Genomic DNA, 23,741 nt, shown 5'->3' on the forward strand with positions numbered 1-23,741 from the left:
CTGGCGGAAATGGCGTTTGTTGCCCCGCCAGCTGGCGCGGAAATGCGGCGCATGCGCGGGAGCGTCAGCGGCCGCCGACAGTTTCCCGCGCATGCGCAGTGGGGTGAGTCACTTCCTCCTCCCCCATGGTGGAGGCCGTGGCGGAGGCGGAAGGGAAAGAGTGCCCCCATGGCACAGGCCCGTCCACGGATCGGTGGGCCCCGATCGCGGGCCAGGCCACCGTGGGGGCACCCCCCGGGGTCAGATCGCCCCGCGCCCCCCCCAGGACCCCGGAGTCCGCCCACGCCGCCTGGTCCCGCCGGTAAATACCAGCTTTGATTTACGCCGGCGGGACAGGCAATTTCTAGCCGGGACTTCGGCCCATCCGGGCCGGTGAATTGAGCGGCCGGCGCGGCCCGATTCCCGCCCCTGCCCAATCTCCGGTACCGGAGACTTCGGCGGGGGCGGGATTCACGGCGGCCAACGGCCATTCTCTGACCCGGCGGGGGGTCGGAGAATGACGCCCCAGATTCCTGAACTAGTGGAAATAGTGGGTGGAATTCTCCCATCTGGGACTAAGTCCTGTGGCGGGGGTGAGGATGGGTGTGTTTCCCATTGCCGAGGCTGACAGGACACCATGTCATATCTTCCGGCCCAACTTCATTAATTATGCACCCAGGGGTTTAGCACCGTATTCTGTGGTGGGGCAGTGTGATAGCACATGTCCCGCCATCATATCTGGGCGCCATATTGAAAAGGCACCCAAAATCCTGGTCCCACATTTGAAGAAAGAAAATGGATGTCCTGAAAAGGAAGATCGATCTCCAGGTATACTCCAAGGCTGGAAGATGGACCTCTGCGATGACACTCCGATAGATGCTCCTCCCACCTGTTGCTGTAGTGTTCTGGGGTCTAACGGCGCTGGTGGCCTCCATCCCAAACTCTGGAAGCAACCCCAGGCATTCTACAGCAAAGTCCCAACATCTGCGCACAACATTGTTCCAGATGTGTTCTAGACATGGCGTGTTTTCCCACTGGCATCGCAGAGAATCGGGATTGGGGAAAGATCCCAGTTGGGTCTTCATTTGCATCCCACCAACAGGACGCAAATCAGCTTCACTCCAGCCACCAGCGGGTATCCTGTTCTGCCACGGTGGGCAGCAGCGGAAGATTCCGTGGGGAATTCATGCCAGCGTAAAATTGATTTTTGGGCTCACACTGAATTCCACCCAATGGGTGGAATTTTCCCATAACTTGTCAGAGTGTTAGGCCCTGACTGAAAACCGACATGTTGTTCTCCAAATGTACAGCTGAGTTTTCAGATCCGGTCTTGAGCCGCTCAGGCAAAAAAAATCTGGATGCGCAGTTTACGCCATCACTCTGGTAAGACCGGCTCTACCGAGATCGGGGCGCCATCTTTAAATGGGTGCCCTGATCAGCATTGAGGTTACACCCCAGAATGCCGACCCTGGCACTGCCGGGACCGTGCTAACCTGTGCCAGGACAGTGCCAGGAGACGGTGTCCGGGCACTTCCTGGGCATGTCCCTCTCCCCCGAGAGCTATACTTACCTTGGCGCCCCCGGTAGCACCCCTTTGGCTGAATCCCGTTCTTCTGAAGCTATTGTAAATCTCACCAACATGACGTCACACGGCGAGTTTTGGACATTTAGTGAGGGGATTCATGTGGCGAGGAGGCCCGTTAATAATATTCAAATTTATTGAAAGTCATTTAAATAAAAGGGCGTTTTGTCACCGACGGGGGACGGGGAAATCAGGAAACAAGATCTCGCCTGTGAGAATCTCAATTCTCGACTCTTGTGGGACTTTGTACCCATGGCACCACTTAAACTCCTATAGAATCGCTACAGTGCAAGAGAAGGCCATTCGGCCTCTTGAGTCTGCACCAACCCTCCGAGAAAGCACCCTACCTAGCCGCTCTATCCCCATCTAACCTGCATGTTTTTGGACACTGAGGGGCAGTTTAGCATGGCAAATCCACCTAACCTGAACATCTTTGGGTGTGGGAGGAAGCCGGAACACCCGGAGGAAACCCACCCAGACACTGGGAGAATGTGCAGACTCCGCACAGATAGTCACCCGAGACCGAATTGAACCCGGGCCCCTTATGCTGTGAGACAGCAATGCTAACCACTATGCTGCTGCGAAAGCAGGCGCAAGATCACCCCCATAATATTCTTCCTAAGGTGTTGAGTCCAGAGCTGCCCACAATGCCTGCAAATGTCTTGTTATCTGGTCACTCGTGTACCATGTCCATTGTTTAATTCTGGTGCTTTGCAGTGTATTACCAACTCTGCACAGTTGATCATCGCTAACTAATATTATTTATATCTGTTATTTATTGCCACCTTACAACCACTGACTCAAGTTCCACAGTAGGCAGTAGATGGCAGTGCTGTTCCAATTAGTATTCAGCACAAATTTCAGCACATCTCAATTTTGCTGTTGAGAATCTGTCCATCGACATTTCATTAAATGTGGTAGATCAGTAGGAATTCTTGCCTTTCTCTCCAGCACCTTAAAACACTTCAAGATTCTGATATGAACCAAATAGATTGTGACTTAAAAAAAGCTACTTTTGCTGAGGAGATTTTATATAATAATTTTTTTTTAACTGGCAAGATAAATTAAAGGAAAATGAAGTCACCTTCACATAGATAAATAGATAATTGGTTTACTGAAAAATCATTATGTGCCAAATTGTGATGACGAAACAAATAAAATAAATAATCATAATTCTTAACCTTGTTATATCATTCATTAAAGTACAAAATAATAGAAGAATTGCATAATTCTGAACATTTAAGAATACAAATAATCACAGTAAGATGCAAAATGCTGGTTTCCTTAATTTGCAGAATAAAAATGAAAGGTCTGTTGCACTCTTTTTTTTATTAAAGCACTCTTCACATCCTCAGAATGTCACAGACCGCTTCACAGCCAATGTATTATTTTTGAACCACCATCATTCTTATACAGTAGAGAGAAACGACAGCTGATTTCCTCAGGAATCTCTCACTCAAAGCAATGAGATAAAAGACGTTAATCTTGGCTAACAACTAAGACACTGGGAGAATTCTCTGCTTTTCCTGGAATAATGCAGTGTTATGAAAGACTTTGGAAAGAGGTTGATATTAAGCTTCTGAGGTAAACCTTCAAATCATGGGCTCCACATTGACTGTTGCTGTGCCATACACATCTTCTTGTTTTTTAAAGTTTGCTATTATTATTCAGCACGAACGTGTTTTTGGAACGTTTGAGTAAGTGTCAGTTAAACTGTCAGCGAACGCACGCAGTGGGGGTCTGGTGTTTGTCGAATGAAGAGATGAAAAGCTCGTCACCCCAGCACTATTCTTTGTGTCTGATTCAGGGCGACACTGGTAGAGATGGGCTGCAACACAGGAGGGGAACCTAATGATGGCGTTTCTAATTGGAAAGATGCTTCAAATTTAGATTCAAGACAGATAACAGTCTTGCACTTGGCATCACTCAGCGCACTGAGATTTGGCCTCTACTTTTTGTTTCTAGTTCCTGCCTCAGCAGTTGACAAGAATCATTAGCTCACAGAAGTGTATAGCACAGAAGGAGACCATTCGCCCCATTGTGTCTGTGCCAGCCCCAAAAAGAGCGATCCAGTTGAATCTCATTTCTCAGCTCTCGTCCTGTTGGCCTGTAGCTTACATGCTTCAAAGTGCATATTTTTAAAAATGCAATGAGGGTTTTAGCCTCCACCTCCCCTTTCAGGCAGTCAGGGTGGGATTTTCCATTGCCCGACACCGATATTGTAATTGGCGATCGGGCGGAGAATCGATTCCGACGCCGGAATCGGGGCCAGCGACGGTTTGACGCCGGTTTACGAGTCTCCGCCCCTTCTGAAATGGCGTCATGGTGATGTGCGCCGCGCGCAGTTGCAATGCCGTTGGCGCCTCATCGGCCGGTGCTCTCGCGATGCTCCCAATGGGCCGAGTTCCGACGGCGCGGGACACGTGTCCTCACAGAAATCATGAATCCGGCGTGGCAGCTGCGGACTATGTCCAGTGCCACCGTGCTGTTGGCTGGGGTGGCTTTAGCGAGGGCTGGGGGACAGGTTGGGGCTGGCCAGGGGGTGGGCTGTGGGGTCGCAGTTTGCGAGTCGGGTCAGCGCACAGCTGGCACCATGGGCGAGATTCTCCGACCCCCCACCGGTTGCCGAATTCTCTGGCACCGGATATTCGGCGGGGGCGGGAATCGTGCTGCGCCGGTTGGCGGGCCCCCTCCGCGATTCTCCGGCCCGGATGGGCCGAAGTCCCGCTGCTAGAATGCCTGTCCCGCCGGCGTAGATTAAACCACCTACCTTACCGGTGGGACAAGGCGGCGCGGGCGGGCTCCGGGGTCCTCGGGGGGGCGCGGGGCGATCTGGCCCCGGGGGGTGCCCCCACGGTGGCCTGGCCCGCGATCGGGGCCCACCGATCCGCGGGCAGACCTGTGCCGTGGGGGCACTCTTTTCCTTCCGCCTTCGCCATGGTCTCCACCATGGCGGAGGCGGAAGAGACTCCTTCCACAGCGCATGTGCGGGGATGCCGTGAGCAGCCGCTAACGCTCCCGCGCATGCGCCGCCCGGAGATGTCATTTCTGCGCCAGCTGGCGGGGCACCAAAGGCCTTTTCCGCCAGCTGGCGGGGTGGAAATTAGTCTGGCGTGGGCCTAGCCCCTCAAGGTTGGGGCTCGGCCCCCCCAAGATGCGGAGGGTTCAGCACCTTTGGGGCGGCACGATGCTCGACTGATTTGCGCCGTTTTGGGCGCCGGTCGGCGGACATCGCGGCGATACCGGAGAATTTTGCCCCATGTTTGTACTGCGCAACCGCTGCAGGTCGTCAGCCGTGAGCATGCGCGGCCCGGCACCCGGCCATTCTCCGCCCGTTTTCGGCGCGGGAGGTGGGAGTTTTGGTCGGTGCCAGTGTTAGCCCTTCACCGGTACCAGAATCGGCGAGGGGTTTGCGCCGATTTTTTTCACATAGACCTCCCGCGGATTCTCCGTTCGAGCCAGCACTTAACCACAGGAACGGAGAATCCTGCCCTGAGAGCTGGTCTCCTACCACCCTCTGGGTGAAAAGGATTCCCCACTCCCGTCTGATTAATTATTTTACTCAATATTTGTGTCAATTTATTTACATCTCTAAATGCATTCCTGCATGAAACCTGTATCCTGGTTAAATCTCAGTGTAGTATTGCCGGAAGTGTTCCACCCTTATGTGCTCCAGGTCATAGTATGTTTGCAAGGATTGGGCTCAGTGGAGGTAGAGAGTAGGCATCAGTACCTGCTGGTTAAGCAAAATCCCTCTTCACAAAACAAAATCTCTCATAGATACGGCTCTTTGCACTAGTTGGAGTTCTATTCAACTGCTTATTGCTGGGACTGAGAGGGAGTGTTGGCTGTGGGTGGGTGGAGCACAGATTTTACTGAATCACGGGATTGCAGAACTGTTAGAGCTCAGAAGGAGGCCATTTGGCTCATTGTGTTTGTATCAGCTCTCCAGACACCCTGTGTGTTGGGTGAAGGTGCTCAGTTTAAAAGTTAATGCTTTCTTTCTGTTTGAGTGATATCGCAACACATTCACCGCATGCAAACAAGTCATTGGGCCTAACAGGTTAATTCCAGTGTTAATGCCACACACAAGCCCCCTTGCACCCTCATTTAATCCCACAAAACATAAGGGACTGGATTCTCCGCAGCCCCGCGCCAAAATCGCATTTGGCGCGGGGGAGGAGAATCAACTTTCACGCCGAAATCGGGCCCGGCGTCGGTCCGGCGATTCTCCGGGACCTGAGATTCAGCGTGTTCGTGGAGTACTCCACGCGACTAGGGGGCCATTGCCAGAGGCCCGTCCAACGAACCTCCACTCCTGACCAGCCAGGTTCCCGATGGCGTGGTTCTAACCACCTATTGCCATTCGGGAACCTCGCGTGGCGGCTGCGGACTCAGTCTGCGGCCGCCCTGGTGGGGGGCAGGGGGATCGGGCACCGGGGGGGGGAGGGGCTTTATGGGCAGCCGGGGCGCAGATCGGTCCGGTCGGATCTGCGGGCGCTCAGCTGATCGGGGGGGCCTACATTTCGCGGTCCGAGTCGGCCAAGGAGCTCGGTGCACCGCTGGAGACCGCCGCCGTGCACAGGCGCAGACTCAAAACTGAAAGTGCAGGGGTCCCTATCCACAGCTAAAGCTGTGAGAATCATTCTGGGTCCCTGCTAGCCCCCTGAAGGTGGGTGAATTAGCTTAATTTTTTTTGAGGAGACTCCGGAGTGAAACGCCAGCGTTTTTACACTGGCGTGGGGACATAGTCCCATTTTGGGAGAATCCAGCCCCTTTAAGGAATAGGAGCTGGAATCGGCCATTTTGGTCCTTCAAACCTACTGCAGCATTCATAGAATCCCTACAGTGCAGAAGGAGGCCATTCGATCCATCCGGTCTGCGCCAACCCTCCGAAAGAGCACCCTACCCAGGCCCCCTCCACTGCCCTATCCCCATAGCCCCACCTAACCTTTGGACATTAAGGGACGATTTAGCAGGGCCAATCCAACTAACCTGCACATCTTTGGATTGTGGGAGGAAACCGAAGCACCCGGAGGAAACCCACAAATACAGGCACCCAAGGTCGGAATCGAACCTGAGTCCCTGACGCTGTGAGGCAGCAGTGCTAAACACTGTGCCATCGTGCAGCCCAGTCAATCAGATCATGACCTCAGCTCATTCCTGCACTCTCCCCATGTCACTTAATTTCCTTAGTGCCCAAACCGCAATGCATTTCTGTCATGAATAAACTCAGCAATTCAGCATCCATAGAACATAGAACATAGAATAATACAGCGCAGTACAGGCCCTTCAACCCACAATGTTGCACCGAAACAATAGCTTCCTGGGCGAGAGAATTCGAAAGATTTACAACCCTAAGAGTAAAGACATTTCTCCACTTCTCAGTCGTAAATGATCATCCCTCTATCTATCTATTCTCTGCTCCCCCGTATGCTTATCTAAATTCAATAGTTTATTCTGACTCAAAGCATTTAGTGTATTAAATTCACGCAAGCATGTTTTTTGAGAAAAAGAAACACCAGCATTTATAAAGCACTTGGCACAACCATTGGATCTCTCAAAGCGCTTAATATCCAATGAAGCTCTTTTGAAGCATATTCACTGTTGTGATGTAGGTGAATTTACACAGGGCAAGATCCCACAAACAGCAATGCCGATTGAGGGATAACTCCATTGCTCTACTTTGGGAAACAAAGGTAGTTTTAAGGGATTTTTATTTGTATTGGAAAACATTAGAAATAGAGTATAGTTTTAAGTGGGTTTAATTTAATGTTTCTGAGCCTGGGCAAGTAAACCCCATAGTTAGATTCATGCTGGTCAAAGGTATTTGTATGTTTTTTTTTTTGAAGTTCCAATTGTGTTTCTGTTGTGCTTAGAGAGGACTGCGGCTTGAAGAACAAACAGAACTAGCAGGGGTTGCTTAGCAACTGGAGGTCCTTGTAAGGATAAAACAATAATTTAAGTTTTAGTTGTAACTGAATTTGTTGGCAGTTGGAGACAGGGGGCGAGATTCTCTGACCCCCCGCCGGGTCGGAGAATCGCCGGGGGCTGGCGTGAATCCCGCCCCCGCCGGTTGCCAAATTCTCCGGCACCGGAGATTCAGCGGGGGCGGGAATCGCGCCGCGCCGGTTGGCGGGCCCCCCCCCCGCGATTCTCCGGCCCGAATGGGCCGAAGTCCCGCTGCTAGGATGCCTGTCCCGCCGGCGTGGATTAAACCACCTCTCTTACCGGTGGGACAAGGCGGCGCGGGCGGGCTCCGGGGTCCTGGGGAGGGCACGGGGCGATTTGGCCCCGGGGGTGCCCCCACGGTGGCCTGGCCCGCGATCGGGGCCCACCGATCCGCGGGCGGGCCTGTGCCGTGCGGGGCACTCTTTTTCTTCTGCCTTTGCCACAGTCTCCACCATGGCGGAGGTGGACGAGACCCCCTCCACTGCGCATGCGCGGGGATGCCGTGAGCGGCTGCTAACGCTCCCGCGCATGCGCCGCCCGGCAATGTAATTTCCGCTGGCGGGGCACCAAAGGCCTTTTCCGCCAGCTGGCGGGGCGGAAATCAGTCCGGCGCGGGCCTAGCCCCTCAAGGTTAGGGCTGGGCCCCCCAAGATGCGGAGGATTCCGCACCTTTGGGGCGGCGTGATGCCCGACTGATTTGCGCCGTTTTGGGCGCCGGTCGGCGGACATCGCGCCGATACCGGAGAATTTCGCCCAGGACCTCAGGGCGTGAATGTGTCTTAATTCTGCCAGAAGAAAGACTGGACAGGGCTGGAACTGTAAAGAGGCAAGCTTCTTCAAGTATAGGTTAGAGTCCAGATAACAGAAATAATTTTTAAGATGACTGCAGCAAAGTGAACAGAGACCAAGGTATTGTTCAGAAAAATTCAAGGAGGAGTAAATAAAGTGTTCTGAGTTAAAGAGACAATTGTAGTAACCGGATTTAAAGTGGAACAGCAGCCTTCAAACATTTGGGGCGAAATTCTCCAGTATCGGCGTGATGTCCGCCGACTGGCGCCCAAAACGGCGAAAATCAGTCGGGCATCGCACCGCCCCAAAGGTGCGGAATGCTCCGCATCTTGGGGGGCCGAGCCCCAACCTTAAGCGGCTAGGCCCGCGCCGGACGAATTTCTGCCCCGCCAGCTGGCGGAAAAGGCCTTTGGTGCCCCGCCAGCTGGCGCGGAAATTACATCTCCGGGCGGCGAATGCGCGGGACCGTTAGCGGCCGCTGACGGCATTCCCGCGCATGCGCAGTGGAGGGAGTCTCTTCCGCCTCCGCCATGGTGGAGACCGTGGCGAAGGCGGAAGGAAAAGAGTGCCCCCACGGCACAGGCCCGCCCGAGGATCGGTGAGCCCCGATCGCGGGCCAGTCCACCGTGGGGGCACCCCCCGGGGCTGGATCGCCCCGCGCTCCCCCCAGGACCCCGGAGCCCGCCTGCGCCGCCTTGTCCCGCCGGTAAGGTAGGTGCTTTAATCCAAGCCGGCGGGACAGGCATTTTAGCGGCGGGACTTCGGCCCATGCGGGCCGGAGAATCGCGGGGGGGGGGGGGGGGCTGCCAACCGGCACGGCGCGATTCCCGGCCCCGCCGAATATCCAGTGCCTGAGAATTCGGCAACCGGCAGGGGCGGGATTCACGCCAGCCCCTGGCAATTCTCCGACCCGGCAGGGGGTTGGAGAATCTCGCCCAAGATGTACTTTGTAATCTGTGTTAAACCTAAAACCCTATGTGTAATTGTTAACATACAGGAGGGGCAAAGGTATACCGTATCATAATCCAATTTTTTCATGTTTAATCAATATTTTTTTTGTGGTCAAAACAAATTGGCGGTCCTGTGGCTCGGTTCATAGATCATAGAATTTACAGTGCAGAAGGAGGCCATTCGGCCCATCAGGTCTGCACCAGACCTTGGAAAGAGCACTCTACTTAAGCCCACACCTCCACACTATTCCCATAACCCACTAACCCCCCTAACCTTTTTGGACAGTAAGGGCAATTTAGCATGGCCAATCCACCTAACCTGCACGTCTTTGGACTGAGAGGAAACCGGAGCACCCGGAGGAAACCAACGCAGACACGGGGAGAACGTGCAGACTCTGCACAGACAATGACCCAAACCTGGAATCGAACATGGCTCTCTGGAGCTGTGAAGCAACAGTGCTAACCACTGTGCTACCGAGTCGCCCATTGTCAATGTCAGGAGTGGGTTCCTCCACATTTTATTTAAAAAATAAAAGTTACTGGGCGGGATTCTCCAATAATGGGGCTATGTCCCCACTCCAGCGTGAAAACGCGGGTGAATCACTGGACTTTCCTGAAGAAAATCCAGAGTGATTCTCCTTCCTGGAAGGGGCTAGCAGGGCCCCGGAGTAGTCCTCGCAGCTCCAGCTGCCGATCCAGGGCCCTGCACTTCTGGTCAGGGGTCCGCACACAGCGGCAGCCTGCATCGGCCGTCCTGGGCGCCGTCACCAAAAACATAGAACCCCCCCCCCCCGCCCCCGAGATCGCGCGTGCCCACGGATCGGTGGCCCCCGAGCGATAGCCTGCCCGCCTGTGAGGCCCCCCCGCCGGTGAAGGATTCCCCCGCCCTCCCCACCAGGGCAACTGCCATGCCGAGTTCTCAACGGGTGGGACCATGAGAGACCCACGCCATCGGAAACTCAGCCAGTTACACTTGGAGAATCGCTGTGTGGGCCTCTGTCAATGGCCCCCTACCCGCGCTGTGTAGACCGCGCATGTGCGATTCGCGGTGATGACCGGAGAATCGCTTGAGCGGCGTCGTGCCGGAATTTGGCATCAACATCCATTCTCCGCACCCGCGCCGATCGCGATTTTGGCACGGAGGCTCGGAGAATTCCCACCCACTATCTTTTGAGCCAGGATTCCATTCTGGGTTCTTCCTGTCCAGTTATAATATCATGGGATCGTAATAATAGCACCATGGGACCTTTTACATTCAGCTGTGCATACTGATGGACCTCCAGCTTAACTAATTCTGAAAAATGGCGCCTCTGACAGTGCAGCACTTCCTCAGTGCTCTGCTGGAGTGTCAGCCTTGATTTCTGGGTTCTGTGGGACTTGAATCATGTTCATGCTTTAGTAAAAAAAATACATTCACCTCATATGTGCTATTTTTCTTATTTTCAGAGAAGGAGATTGGTGGGAGGCTCGATCATTGACAACTGGGAAAACGGGATATGTCCCCAGTAACTACGTGGCTCCTGTCGACTCCATTCAAGCAGAGGAGTAGGTTACCAAACTATGTTCTGACATTTGAGAGAATGACCACAACAGATGGCAATAAATGTTTACAACATGTTTACAATGTTTGAATGCGGTTTGCACAGCCAGTCGAACTTTGTCTTTTACTTAATTTCTGCCTCTTTACCTGATAACGGAAGTGGTTCTCATCATATACTTGCCATTAAAAATTGCTTGCAGAACAGTAAATTCTTCGTGGCCCCAGCATGAGGAGAATTTGATGTTATTATTTTTTCTATTTGCATTCGTTGTGCAGATGGTACTTTGGAAAGATGGGTCGAAAAGATGCAGAGAGGATGTTGCTGTGTCCTGGGAACCCGCGGGGTACCTTCCTCATTCGGGAGAGTGAAACAACAAAAGGTAGGTCAAGCACCTCACCAGGGGGCTTCACAGATCAGTGTCATCTACATTTAGAAAGACTTCCAAACCAAAGTCTGCAATCCAGTCAGTTGACTCAACATCAAAATACTGCAGACGCTGGAAATCTGAAACAAAAGTGCTAAAAATGCTCAGCTGGTCAGATAACCTCTGTGGAGAGAGAAACAGAGGGTGGGAATTTCAAACTCCACCCTTTGGTAGGACCTTCCAGTCCTGCCGATGTCAATGGGCTTTAGGCTGGTTCGCTACATCCGCCGCAGTTGGGCCAGAAACTCCCGGCCAGAGTTAACGTTTCAGGTAAATGATCCTTCAGCAGTTTTGACAAAAGGTCATCAGCCTGCAATGTTGGGCTCAATTCAGTGGACAAATGTTAAAGTACACTTTTCGGCACTTTTAGCGGGGTGTTTCTCGGTGGCTGCAGCACTGACAGACACCCTGCTATTCAATGGCACTTTGGCCTTTCACAGACCGGGGTGCCATTTTGACTGGCAGCCCCGATTTTTCCTCCCCCCTCCTTCAGGCCCCCCTGCTTTATCCCATCATCCTCCAACTTTCCTGAGGCCCCTGGAACCCCTCCCCCTTCAAATGGGCAAGGCCACATCAGGCCTAAACCCTGGCAGTGCCAACCCTGCACCCTGTAACTGCCAGGCTGGCAGTGCCAAGGTGCCCAAGTGCAAGGTGCGCAAGGTTGCTAACTTGCCCTGTCACCGTCCAACCAGGGGTCTCTGACTCCCCCAGATGGCGTTATGCCTAGTTCACGTTTTTGTGGACCAGCACTAAACGGCGGCCTGGCGAGCTCTCGCAGGCGCGGCTTTTCATTCCGGGGCGCTAGGCAAATCCCGCATCCGGTATTTAAATGATGGTGCCAGGCGGATCGAGTCAGGTGGCTCGTGATTGGCCCGGGCCCCGATTTGGGGCACTCACGCAATTCACCCTTGCGCCTGGATCTGCGCTGGGCGCCATAGGATCGCAGAATCATGTTCGCTAACTCTGTTTCTCCACAGGCACTGACTGACCTGCTGAGTGTTTGAGAATTTTTTGTTTTTATTTCAGTCACCTGGCTTTATTAAATTCACCTTCCAGGTGGGGTTGCAACGCTGAAGTCTCGCGGGACTATGGTGCATTTGCATTGCATTTACCAAACCAACTTGCTATTATGTAGATCCTTTAAAATGGGAAAACAATTCTACAGACGCTTCATGTGAGTGATATCAAGCAACAGGTAACACTGAACCCAATAATAAGGCAATATCAGGGCTAATGACATACAAACATATGAATTAGGAGTAGGAGGAGGCCTACGGGGCCTCAGGCTTGTTCCGCCAATCAATAAGATCATGGCTGACCTGACAGTAACCTTAACCCCCCCCACTCCTGACTACCCCCCATAACCTTTCGGCCCTTTGTTAATCAAGAATCTATCTAGCTCAGCCGTAAAAAATTTCAAAGTCTGTGCTTCCACCGCCTCTTGATGAAGAGAGTTTCAGAGACTCAGCCACCCTCTAAGAGAAAACAATTCACCTCATATCTGTCTTAAATGAGCGATCCCGCAACGTAGCACACAGGCTAGTCCCAATCCAGGTAGGCTTTTAAGGATTGATTCTATTAGCCCCACCGGGGAAGCTCATATTCCAGGAGCCCCAAGGGAGATCAATTAGGTTGTCCCCATGGGTCACATGAGAGTTATAATATTCCAGGTGTGGACTCACCAAGGCCCCATACAATTGCAGCCAGACAACCCTGCTCCAGTACTCGGATTCCCTCGCTGAGAAGGACAACACATCCTTTGCCTTCTTTACCACCTGCTGAACCTGCATGCTTACCTTCAGCGACTGGTATATGAGGACAGCCAGGTCTCGTTGCCCATTCCCCTCTCCTAAATTATAGCCATACATTCGATTGCCTGCCTTCGTGTTTTTGCTACCAAAGTGGATAACCTCACATTATCCAAATGATACTGCATCTGCCATTCATTTGCCCACTCCCTCAACTTGTCCAAATCTCACTGAAGGATGTCTGCATCCTCCTCACAGCTCACTCTCCTAGTTTTGTGTCATCTGCAAATTTGGAGATATTGGGCGTGATCCTCTGGCTGTGTTATGCTCTCACTTGAGCGCAACGCATCCGGTAAATGTCGGGAAATCCCTCAAGCGAGCCTCCCGACAGCTTCCGCACCCCCCTGGATTCTCCGTAGTCCAGCGAGACTTCAGCGTGGAACCCCACCCCAAATGGGCGGGACTGAATGACGCTCGCGGAACTAGATTGTAAACCTACTTACGACCTACCTGCACGGGATTCAATGGCCTCCTTCGATTCACCAACCTCCCCAGGGAGGCTGCAGCCGGGCGCAGATCAGTGCTGGTCCACACAAACGTGGACCAGGCGGAATGGCACCCAGGGATCTCTCCGGCCATAGAAGACCCCTAGGTGGCCAAGGAAAGTGCAGGGTCGCTCCCTGGTCATCCCCCTGGAACGTGGGCACCTTGGCACTGCCCAGCTGGCACTGTGGCACTGCCACTCTGACACTGCCAAGGTGCCCAGGTCGCACTGCCAAGCCAGCAGGAGCACTGCCTGGTGTCGAAGTGGCAGTGCATGGGTGCCCAGGTGCCAAAGTGGCACTGCCAACGGCTAGGAGGTGAGGAGGGCCATGCCCATGAAATGAGGGTGGAGGGGGTCTGAAGGGTGGACGAGTGCAGGGCAGGTAAGTAGGTGCCTTCGGGTGGTTGGGTGGTGATGGGTGGGGGTTCTAGAAGGGAGAATGTGCTGTAAGAGAGCTTGGGAGGGCCTGAAGAGGGGGGACCCCCAGGGATCCCATAGCGGGGTGTCCACACTTGAGGGGGTATGGGGTAGTGTCCATTTGTGTGGGGGGTGACATTGCCCATGGGTAGGGGGTGTTGGTGGCCCACAAGCTCACTTGGAGATCGGGGCATCCTATCACAAAGGTGGCCTAATCTCTGAGTTCAGCTCCCCAGTGCTAAAAGAAATTCTAAGTGTGGGCTAAACCGATGAGAAACTCCCCAGGGCCCCCAGAAGTGACTCAGTGTCATTGAATAGCGGTGGGGAATCTGCCGGCAGAAAACTCCCTGTTAGACCCGCCACAAACTAACTTAGAAATATTTGGGGAGAATCGTGGCCATTACATTTAGTACCCTCATCTAAACCTTTAATAATATAGTGAATATCTGGGGTCCTAGCGCAGATCTCTGCTGTACCCCACTAGTCACTAACTGCCATTCGGAAAAAGACCTGTTTATTCCTGTCTGCCAAGCAGTTTTGGAGGGCGTGGAGCATCGTAAAAGCGGCACCCTCCCCGATTTCGGTGCCAACGTGGATTCTCCGGCCGATCACCAAACGCGATTTCGGCATCAGAGACCAGAGAATCCTGATCCCGGTCTCGAAAGTTGTTGGGTCAATAACCAGAGGGCATAGATTTAAGGTAAGGGGCTGGTTTAGCACAATGGGCTAAATAGCTGGTTTGCAATGCAGAAGAATACCAGCAGCGCAGGTTCAATTCCCTTACCGGCCTCCCCGAACAGGCGCCGGAATGTAGCGACTAGGGGCTTTTCACAATAACTTCATAGAAGCCTACTTGTGACAATAAGCGATTATTAGTAGGAGGTTTAGAAGAGGTTTGAGGAAAAACGTTTCCACCCAGAAGGTGGTGGAAATCTGGACTGACTGCCTGAAAGGAGGGTAGAGGTAGGAACCCTCCCAACATTTAAGATTAGAATAGATAGGTGCTTGATGGCCAGTGTCGACACAATTGGCTGAAGGACCCATGACTCTATGATTCTAACAGCCAGACCTACCACGGAACCCCTGGATTAATCCCACAGAACCGCAGGGCTCCGTGGAAAACAGTTTGGGCAACAGATGATAAAAGGAGACGGTAGTCAACTGATTAATATCTGTCTTTGTGACCGGAACCAAATGTATTCCATCAATGAGATGGAAATGTCCTTCCGATGGCCTTCCGATGGATTTAGGTTATTTAAATCCAATTCCTAATGGACATCAGTCAGCAGCACAAAACCACACCTTCAGTACCTTTGGGACATCTTCCTATGTTCAGGGTGTTATACAAATGCAAGCTGTTGCTTCTGTCCATTTTTCAGGAACAATTAGAGCTAAATTAGTAATCTCAGTCAAAGAGAAGATAGTGGAAAATCTGGGTGTTATTGAGACTGCTTAAGGGAATTTAAAGGGAACTTTCTACACCTGACCCTGTCATCTTTGGACTCGCATTGTTGATAATGGTTCCAAGGGCCAGAGTTGGGAAGTGTTTCCCCTGGGATTGCTATCCCACATCTTAACAAACATGGAAAAGAATGACTTATGATGGTCAGCGGGGGACGGTGGGGAGGAAGATGGGAAGCATGCCTCAAACATGTTTTTTTTAACCTGCTGTATAAACAGCCCTTGGACAGAAATAATTAATGGAGATTGCGCGGGTTACAAGTCAAAAGTTCCCATACTGAATCTTTCCTGTCACTCTCGCAGCTCTGTTGGTTTAATTGAATTCTGTAATGAAAGACTGGTGTCACTGTGAGAATATCATCCATTGTCTCTCACTGAGGTGGAGCAATGGTAATTAATAATGGTGCCACACATAGAGATACCAAGTCACAGTGAGTTCTTCTGTGTACCTAGGTGCCTACTCCTTGTCCATTCGGGATTGGGATGAGGTGAAAGGCGACCATGTGAAACATTATAAGATTCGGAAACTGGATAATGGTGGGTATTATATCACGACGAGGGCCCAGTTTGAAACTGTACCGCAGCTGGTCCATCATTACACAGGTATGAGCAATGTATGAATGAGATTATTGAAAAAATACATGCAGCATTTGAAAAGATCCAGTGATTATGATTAAAGATAAGTTGGCATAATTCAGCAGACCAGCATGCTGGGAACCTAGGGCTGGATTTTCACTGAGCCGGGATGACAAGACGGTGAAAATGGCAGATGGGTCCGAATCCAGGATTCCTGACTTCCGTCCCAGGGTTTCTGATTTTTGGGAGTGCCTTTAAAAGGTGCGGCTGGTTCCTATCAAACACACCCACAACTGGCACTCCTAACCTGGCCGGCTCCATTGTCGGAATAGGCATCAGCACTGGGGCGAGTTTGTTGTGATTTGCCCAGTGGCTGCCTCGGATATTTTCACGGGTTGACTGGCTTAACCCTAGCCAACTTATGAAGATCCTGCCTTTGCGGCCGCTTGCTCCCAAGTAATATATCTGTAATATATTTGTAATATATTGTAATTATGTATCTGTAAGATTTAAGGCACTAAAAAATATGTTGTTGAATAACTTAGGAGTGCAATTAAATTACATCCTGATATTAAGAGTTGAGCTGGGAATGTTTGGCCAGAAGTAACTCCGATAAACTGCCTAATTTTGTAGAGTTAATGTGTTTGTGTTGTGATTGAATTTTCGTGCTAGCTTCTTAAGTATTTCCTGTCTAAAGAAAATTTGGCAATCAATTTTCTGCTTCACATGATCTTATACTTACATGAGTTCTGAGTAAACAGCATTTGGCTAAATGTTAAATACACCTGGTTCAGCTGTTCAGAGAGCGATTTATTCTGAGATTGAAGGGTATTTGCCTGACCCAGCACCTGGGACTAGTGTATCAGGGTTCGTGCAGTGAGTACAGGAAATCAGGGTTGTGGGGGGGGTGGGGGGGGGGGTTAGAATAAATCAAGGTGGGAGTAGAGGAAATCAGGGTGGGAGGTCTGGGGGCAGGTGGGTGGGAGAGCCAACCAAATTTATATTCATTCATTCAAATGCTAGGAAAGACAGCAAGGTCCCCGGTTGGACCACCATTGCTCTATACCAAATTTTGCATTCAATACACCCAACAGATCAGTAGCCCCAGAGACAGGTGCAAGAGAGTATACCCTTGAAGATCTAATGTGTTACACCTCCAATCTGGCCAAACATATTAAAGTGGGTCTTGTATGTTACTTGTTATTACTTAGTTGTGTACTTTGAGTTTTGTTCAATACATTTCCACTGGATGGGCTCGTCTGTAATATTTCCAAAAATGGGAATTAATACAACATCCGATAACATCGAACAAAGAAAATTTAATGCTGTCCACTAAAATTAATAATGTTAGGACCTAAGGTAATTCAGCAAAAACGTGCAAGGGTCATGAAATACATCCCTTCCCCACTTGTGTTTTCATTGCTGGGTTATTCATGTACTTAAAACCACTTTAATAAACAAAATATGAAAGAAGGTGAAATATATGCAAATAAAATTTTAACCGTATCTTGTAACCTTCTAAAATCAAAAACTGGCCTCGTGAGATAGTGAGACCCACTTCAACTCCAGCCAGTGAGTAATCTGCATCCAAAGAGCAGAATGAAGGTGGGTGTGGAGTGATTAATGTCTTTTTGACTTGTTCAACGAATGACTGCCTTCCATTCACTAGCTCCTCGACAGGCACAAGTTCTTATCCAAACTCTCAGTGGCACAATAAGCAGAGTGCCACATTGCTATGCCACCTATATTATAATGCAAAATATTATTAGTGAATTGCATCATTGAGTGATCATGTAAAGAGAGCATTGAGTCATTCTTAATGTACTCAACAGGAGGGGGAACATTGTGACATCCTGCTATTCAATCTGTCTTCTATCACTTACAGCTTCCACCAAATCAGCATTAACTCCTCCATTGAAATAACAAAGAGTAAATTTGTATTTGTACACTCAGATTGGAAGCCGTCATTTCAGGGTAGCGATGAATTAAAGCTGGTTGTTAAATGGAATCTGACTTTATAGCATGTTTAGTGGAGATGCATTGACATGATTCTCGAGTATTATAATGATTTCAAAGGCCATTTCACTGCAATTTATTTCCAAACTGATAAAATGTTCTACTCTGAAATATTCATGTTTGCTTCTAAAAGCTGTTTAATGTGTGAATCATTTTGCTCTGCAGAATGGCACAGTGCTGATATTTACACTGCTAGCAATAGTCAGAGTTACAGATCAAAACCATTAATATAAGTGGATAAACCTGAAAAAAATCTGTGATGTTTCTATAAAGTGAACTTGTGCTATTTTAATTACCATTTTCATTGAATGCTCATGTTTTCTTGAATGTCTATTGGATGTTTATGTATATTGATGATAAACAGAGGTGCTTGTCAATGTACCAATATATATAAGAAACTGAAACATGATTTAGCATTTAACTTTTAGAAGTTCAGACACTGTAGCACTCTGCATGGATTTTTTAAAAAAAATGATTATCTTTGCTTATTGCCTTTTGCAAGTTACCTCAGTCTGTGTCTCTGCGTTGTTGCTATTGGAGTGGGTCACTAGTGTCACTAATGTTATAATCAGATTGAATCCAGACAAAACCATCTGAAAACGTTTAGAAAATTTACGAGAGCTTCAGTGAGCTTGAGTTTTACTCCTCAATTAAAAACAACCTATGCGGGGCAGATTGTTGTGTGTAAATATCTGCCTCCTGACACTCAGCAGGATGGGAGATACCCGGAAAACCTTTTCCCAATTGAGAAAATGAGAGTTGTTCATTAATTATCCTGTTCTCTTAACCAATTCTGCAGTTTACTTCATTTGAAACATTACAGAGATTTTTTGAACTTTTGGATTGGTAGAAGGTGTACATTAGACAACATTAAACCCAAGACTATTTAAAGGTTCACATTAAAAGTTACCATTAGTGCACTATAGGAGATGGTTTCACTTGACAATTCAGATATTTTGTGGAACCTGGTAGTCACTGTTCTAAAGGGCAGCATGGTAGCATTGTGGATAGCACAATTGCTTCACAGCTCCAGGGTCCCAGGTTCGATTCCGGCTTGGGTCTCTGTCTGTGCGGAGTCTGCAAATCCTCCCCGTGTGTGCGTGGGTTTCCTCCGGGTGCTCCGGTTTCCTCCCACAGTCCAAAAGATGTGCAGGTTAGGTGAATTGGCCATGATAAATTGCCCTTAGTGTCCAAAATTGCCCTTAGTGTTGGGTGGGGTTAATGGGTTATGGGGATAGGGTGGAAGTTTTGACCTTGAGTAGGGTGCTCTTTCCAAGAGCCGGTGCAGACTCGATGGGCCGAATGGCCTCCTGCACTGTAAATTCTATGTAAAAAAAATCAAGTTGATATTTTTGAGTTTTTAAACCTAACAATTTCAAGAAATCAGAGTACTTCTAACTAAAACATCAGAATTTGGGAGATTGGTATGAGCAAGAGTCTTGCAAAGAAGGTAGTATTATCTTTTCTGCTTTTGGTAAAGCTCTGTAATTGTGCCTTAATGTAATTATGTATGTGTTTGGTGTTGGTTATTGGTGTATCACCATTAACTCTCTTGTCTGCTTTTCTTGCTTTTCCCTCCTGTGCCTCTGGTGTGTCCTGGTCACAGAACGAGCTGCGGGCCTGTGCTGTCGCTTGGTGGTGTCATGTCACAAAGGGATGCCAAAGCTGGCAGACCTTTCAGTCAAAACCAAAGACGTGTGGGAAATACCTCGGGAGTCCTTGCAGCTGATCAAGAAGCTGGGCAATGGGCAGTTTGGGGAAGTGTGGATGGGTAGGAACTGTCAAGGCAGAGTTGGGACTTGCATCAGATATTCAGTGACATGTGGTCCCTAAATGGGCATTTATAATTAGCCAACACACAGATGTGATTTACATGGAAGCATTGGTTATCTTATGGAAGTAACACATTATTCTCTGAAATTGGATAAAACTGTCAATTTGAGCATTTGGAATTGCAGAGGTGATTTGGCCTTTGATAGAATAACACAAATTAAAACAAAGGAGGAGATAATTCCAGCAAATCATTTGCGGTGATGTAACTCCTTAATTTGGATTTATCTACTCGAATCAAATCCATTTCCATGCCCAATATGCCACATCTTTTTTTCATGATATTTTTTCAAATATTTATCCAACTCCCATTTAAAAAAAAAAATTATATCTTCTCTGATTTGATAGACATTCGTGGTCATCTATTTTGGGGGAGGCTTTGGCATTGTGGTCATGTTACTGAACTAGTAATCCAGAGGCCCAGGCTAATGCTTGAGGCACATGGATTCAAATTGCACCTTGGCAACTGATGGAATTTGAATTCAATTAATAAAAACATGGAATTGAAAAGCTAGTCCCAGTCATGATGATCATGAAATCATTGTCGAATGTTATAATCCCATCTGGTTCACTAATCCCCTTTTTGGAAACAAAACCTGCCATCCTTAGCTGGTCTGGCCAACAAGTGGCTCCAAACCCACCAAAATGAAAATGAAAAAATAAAATGAAATGAAAATCGCTTATTGTCACAAGGAGGCTTCAAATGAAGTTACTGTGAAAAGCCCCTAGTCGCCACATTCCGGCGCCTGTTCGGGGAGGCTGGTCCGGGAATTGAACTGTGCTGCTGGCCTGCCTTGGTCTGCTTTAAAAGCCAGCGATTTAGCCCTTTGCTAAACCATGTGTTTGACTCTTAACTGTGCTGTGAAGTGGTCTATTGACATGATCTTCTGATGAAGCTTGTTTATTGTGCCTTTTCTCGTCCATCAATACTGAAAATTGAAGCACAGAAATCATAATATTGACTGTGAATTTTTCATAGCACTTTCAAATTCCTGAGAAGTGTTTTGCTCATTTAATTGCTGTGCCTCTCTACAGTTAACCCAGTACCCTGTACAATCTATAGCATGAGGCCTGAAAATGAACTTCTCCTTATACACAGATGGATCATTTTAGCCTCAAACCCATTACCACTTGCTCACACTTACACTGGAGTGAGTAAACCGAGAATAATTTGTCGACCAAAAGATGCTAATGGCAGCTGCAACTGTTGCAAGTCCCGTAGGCAGTAATGCATGTGAACTTGTTTACAACCTCCCTCCATTACATCCATTCCCTACAGATCATACTGACGGCTTGTGCCATGTGTTGACCAAGGCCTGTCCGGGTGAGACACCACAGACTCTGGGATTGGGTAAAGATGCATGGGAAATTGAACGGCAATCCCTGACTTTGGACAAAAAACTTGGTCAGGGGTGTTTCGGCGATGTGTTTATGGGTAAGGTGAAGAATCATTTTCCTGCTATTTTCTTTAAGCAAAGACCCAGGAAGTGGCAGGAGCCAAGCAACAGTCGGTGATACAATTTATAGGTCACAAATGAATATTGTTGCCAAGCCGTCAGTAATACTGGTACATTAATCTGTTAAACATCTCTTTCCTGCTATTTCCATCATTTTGTTAACATTGACCTTTGTATAATAAGCCATTGGATTAATCCTCTCCTACGTCAGGGAGTTGTGTGTAGATATACATACAGACAGCAATCTACCCTTTGGGCATTTATTACACTTAGCCCACCTTACATTTAATAATAATAATAATAATAATTTATTGTCACAAGTAGGCTTCACTGAAGTTACTGTGAAAAGCCCCTAGTCGCCACATTCCGGCGCCTGTCTGGGGAGGCCGGGGGGACCAGAGTTTTGAAGTTGCATTTTGGTCTATAATACAGAAACTTAAAGTAGCCAAAACATGATCAAATTAATCATTTATAAAATCATAATGAACAGACTGTGACCGCAATTTTGCTGGGCAGTTCAGCGTGGACGCAAATCTTGTTATGGGCTGCTAACTCTCGCGAGAGGCTGAAAATGGGATCTGTGCTGACGAGATCTCAGAACGCAATGTTCCTGGGCCCTACCCACTGAAGTAATCAGGTTCATGCCCAATGAGGGCGTGAACCTGATCACCATAAATTTAAAGTTATTTAAATGTGCTTAAATGGCTTGCAACGATGTCAGATATCTCTTAACTTCAGGATTGAGGCTCCCTTTAAAAACAACGCCCCGATCTCCGTGGAGCCGGGCTTGCTGCTGTCTTTAGGCCCCGCCCCTCAAGAATGATGGTGTAAAACACGTCCCCCTGTTTTTTATTTGGCAAAGTGTCAGAAGATCTGGAGAGAAAACCTGGTTATTTTGCTGGTTTTCAGTCAGAACCTGACACTGCCATTTTGGGGGAAAATGTCATCCAGTACAGCAATTCCTTGAAGCTAATAACCAATGAGCCTGAGGTAATGTAAATATTCTGAGACGATTCATTTTAACCAACAGTACGTGACTTTTAATTAGATGCAAAGGTTTGAACTTAAAATATTTAACCTTTAGAACTTTTAAATAAAAAATAATTCTGGTTTGGTTAAATGTTTGTTTCCCCCTAAAATTGCTTATAATTGCAACTTCACAAAGCAACATCAATTACAAGAGATTTAAACATTTCTTGGTGTATAGAGATGTAGAATACAAGGTCATTCTTTATTCATAAACTGATTTTTAAAGTTTCTGTTTTTTAATAGTCTAAATTGAACAGTGATCGGGAGTCCTAGCCAAATTTTCTCCTTCCTAATCTGGGGCAGTGAGACCAATGCTGCACCTCAATCATCTTTCCTGCTGAGATTTGTAAACTCAACACAGACTTTAACACACACTGGTCTGTTATGTCTTAACATCAAACCATACGGAATGATGGATTTATCCTGAAAACTATCAAGGACTCCTCACGCCCTGGAGATTAATAAATAGATTTCTGTGGGATTCAATGTAAAATAAGTTAGTCCTGATCCAGCTTCCAGCCACAAAAATTTTAACTTAGGTGAGCATCCCAAGCCATTTTGTGGGAGCATTATCAAAACAAAATCAACACCAAACCACCGTTTGGAGATATTAGGGTAGATGCTCAAAAAACCTAGCCAAAGCGTTTGACTTTAAGTAACATTTTCAAGTGCATTCCAGGATTGTGACAGTTTTTATCTGCACTGAAGAGAATAACTAATTTTTTACAGTGCCAATTCCACAGTAAAGGTTCCTCTAGTTTCACAGTGACATTGCAAGATGTCGCTAATATGAAAAAAATCAACACAGGTGCTTTTGAAAAGTTTTTAAAAAAAAGTTTTTTCCACTGGCCATTATGTTGGAAGTTGCTGGTAGTTTGAGGATTATATGAAATGTATTCCTTCCCAACCATCTCAACGTTGAAGATTGAGCAAAAGGAAAGCAACACCTTGTTAATTATTTATAAAATTTGTAATCTAACTCCACGAAAACCTCTTTATAACAGATGTGTCGGACGGCAAGGTGGCGCAGTGGTTAGCACTGCTGCCTCAAGGCACCGAGGACCCGGGTTTGATGTCGACCCCGGGTCACTGTCCGTGTGGATTGGCCACGCTAAATTGCCACTTAATTGGCAATTTAAAAATAAAAATAACAGATGAAAATGAAATGAAATGAAAATCGCTTATTGTCACGAGTAGGCTTCAATGAAGTTACTGTGAAAAGCCCCTAGTCGCCACATTCCGGCGCCTGGTACGGGAATTGAACCGTGCTGCTGGCCTGCCTTGGTCTGCTTTAAAAGCCAGCAATTTAGCCCAGTGAGCTAAACCAGCCCCTGGAAGATGTGTCTTCCTTTTAACTTTGTTATCTGCAACTCCTTAAAGCCTATTTTTATCCAGTTCACGTTTTACAGTTACTACAGCAATTTCTCAGCAAGATGAGCTTCAAAA

At 48.4% G+C, this 23,741-nt stretch overlaps 1 protein-coding gene across 8 annotated transcripts in view; it reads left to right on the forward strand.

Annotated features, from left to right (window-relative positions):
• LOC140411434 (tyrosine-protein kinase Fyn-like) overlaps window positions 1–23,741 on the forward strand; it is a 461,382-nt gene that overhangs the window by 383,817 nt on the left and 53,824 nt on the right. For 6 of the 8 annotated variants that reach the window (XM_072500549.1, XM_072500558.1, XM_072500552.1 and 3 more), the window contains 4 exons: window positions 10,699–10,797; window positions 11,069–11,172; window positions 15,841–15,990; window positions 19,586–19,750. In XM_072500549.1, the coding sequence (XP_072356650.1) occupies window positions 10,699–10,797; window positions 11,069–11,172; window positions 15,841–15,990; window positions 19,586–19,750 (518 nt within the window). Of the gene's footprint in view, window positions 1–10,698; window positions 10,798–11,068; window positions 11,173–15,840; window positions 15,991–19,585; window positions 19,760–21,088; window positions 21,245–23,741 lie in introns of all 8 variants that reach the window. The other 2 variants (XM_072500570.1, XM_072500545.1) reach the window with 2 other exon arrangements.

Source organism: Scyliorhinus torazame, chromosome 1 (genome assembly GCF_047496885.1).
Source record: "Scyliorhinus torazame isolate Kashiwa2021f chromosome 1, sScyTor2.1, whole genome shotgun sequence".
Classification (NCBI taxonomy): Eukaryota; Metazoa; Chordata; class Chondrichthyes; order Carcharhiniformes; family Scyliorhinidae; genus Scyliorhinus; species Scyliorhinus torazame.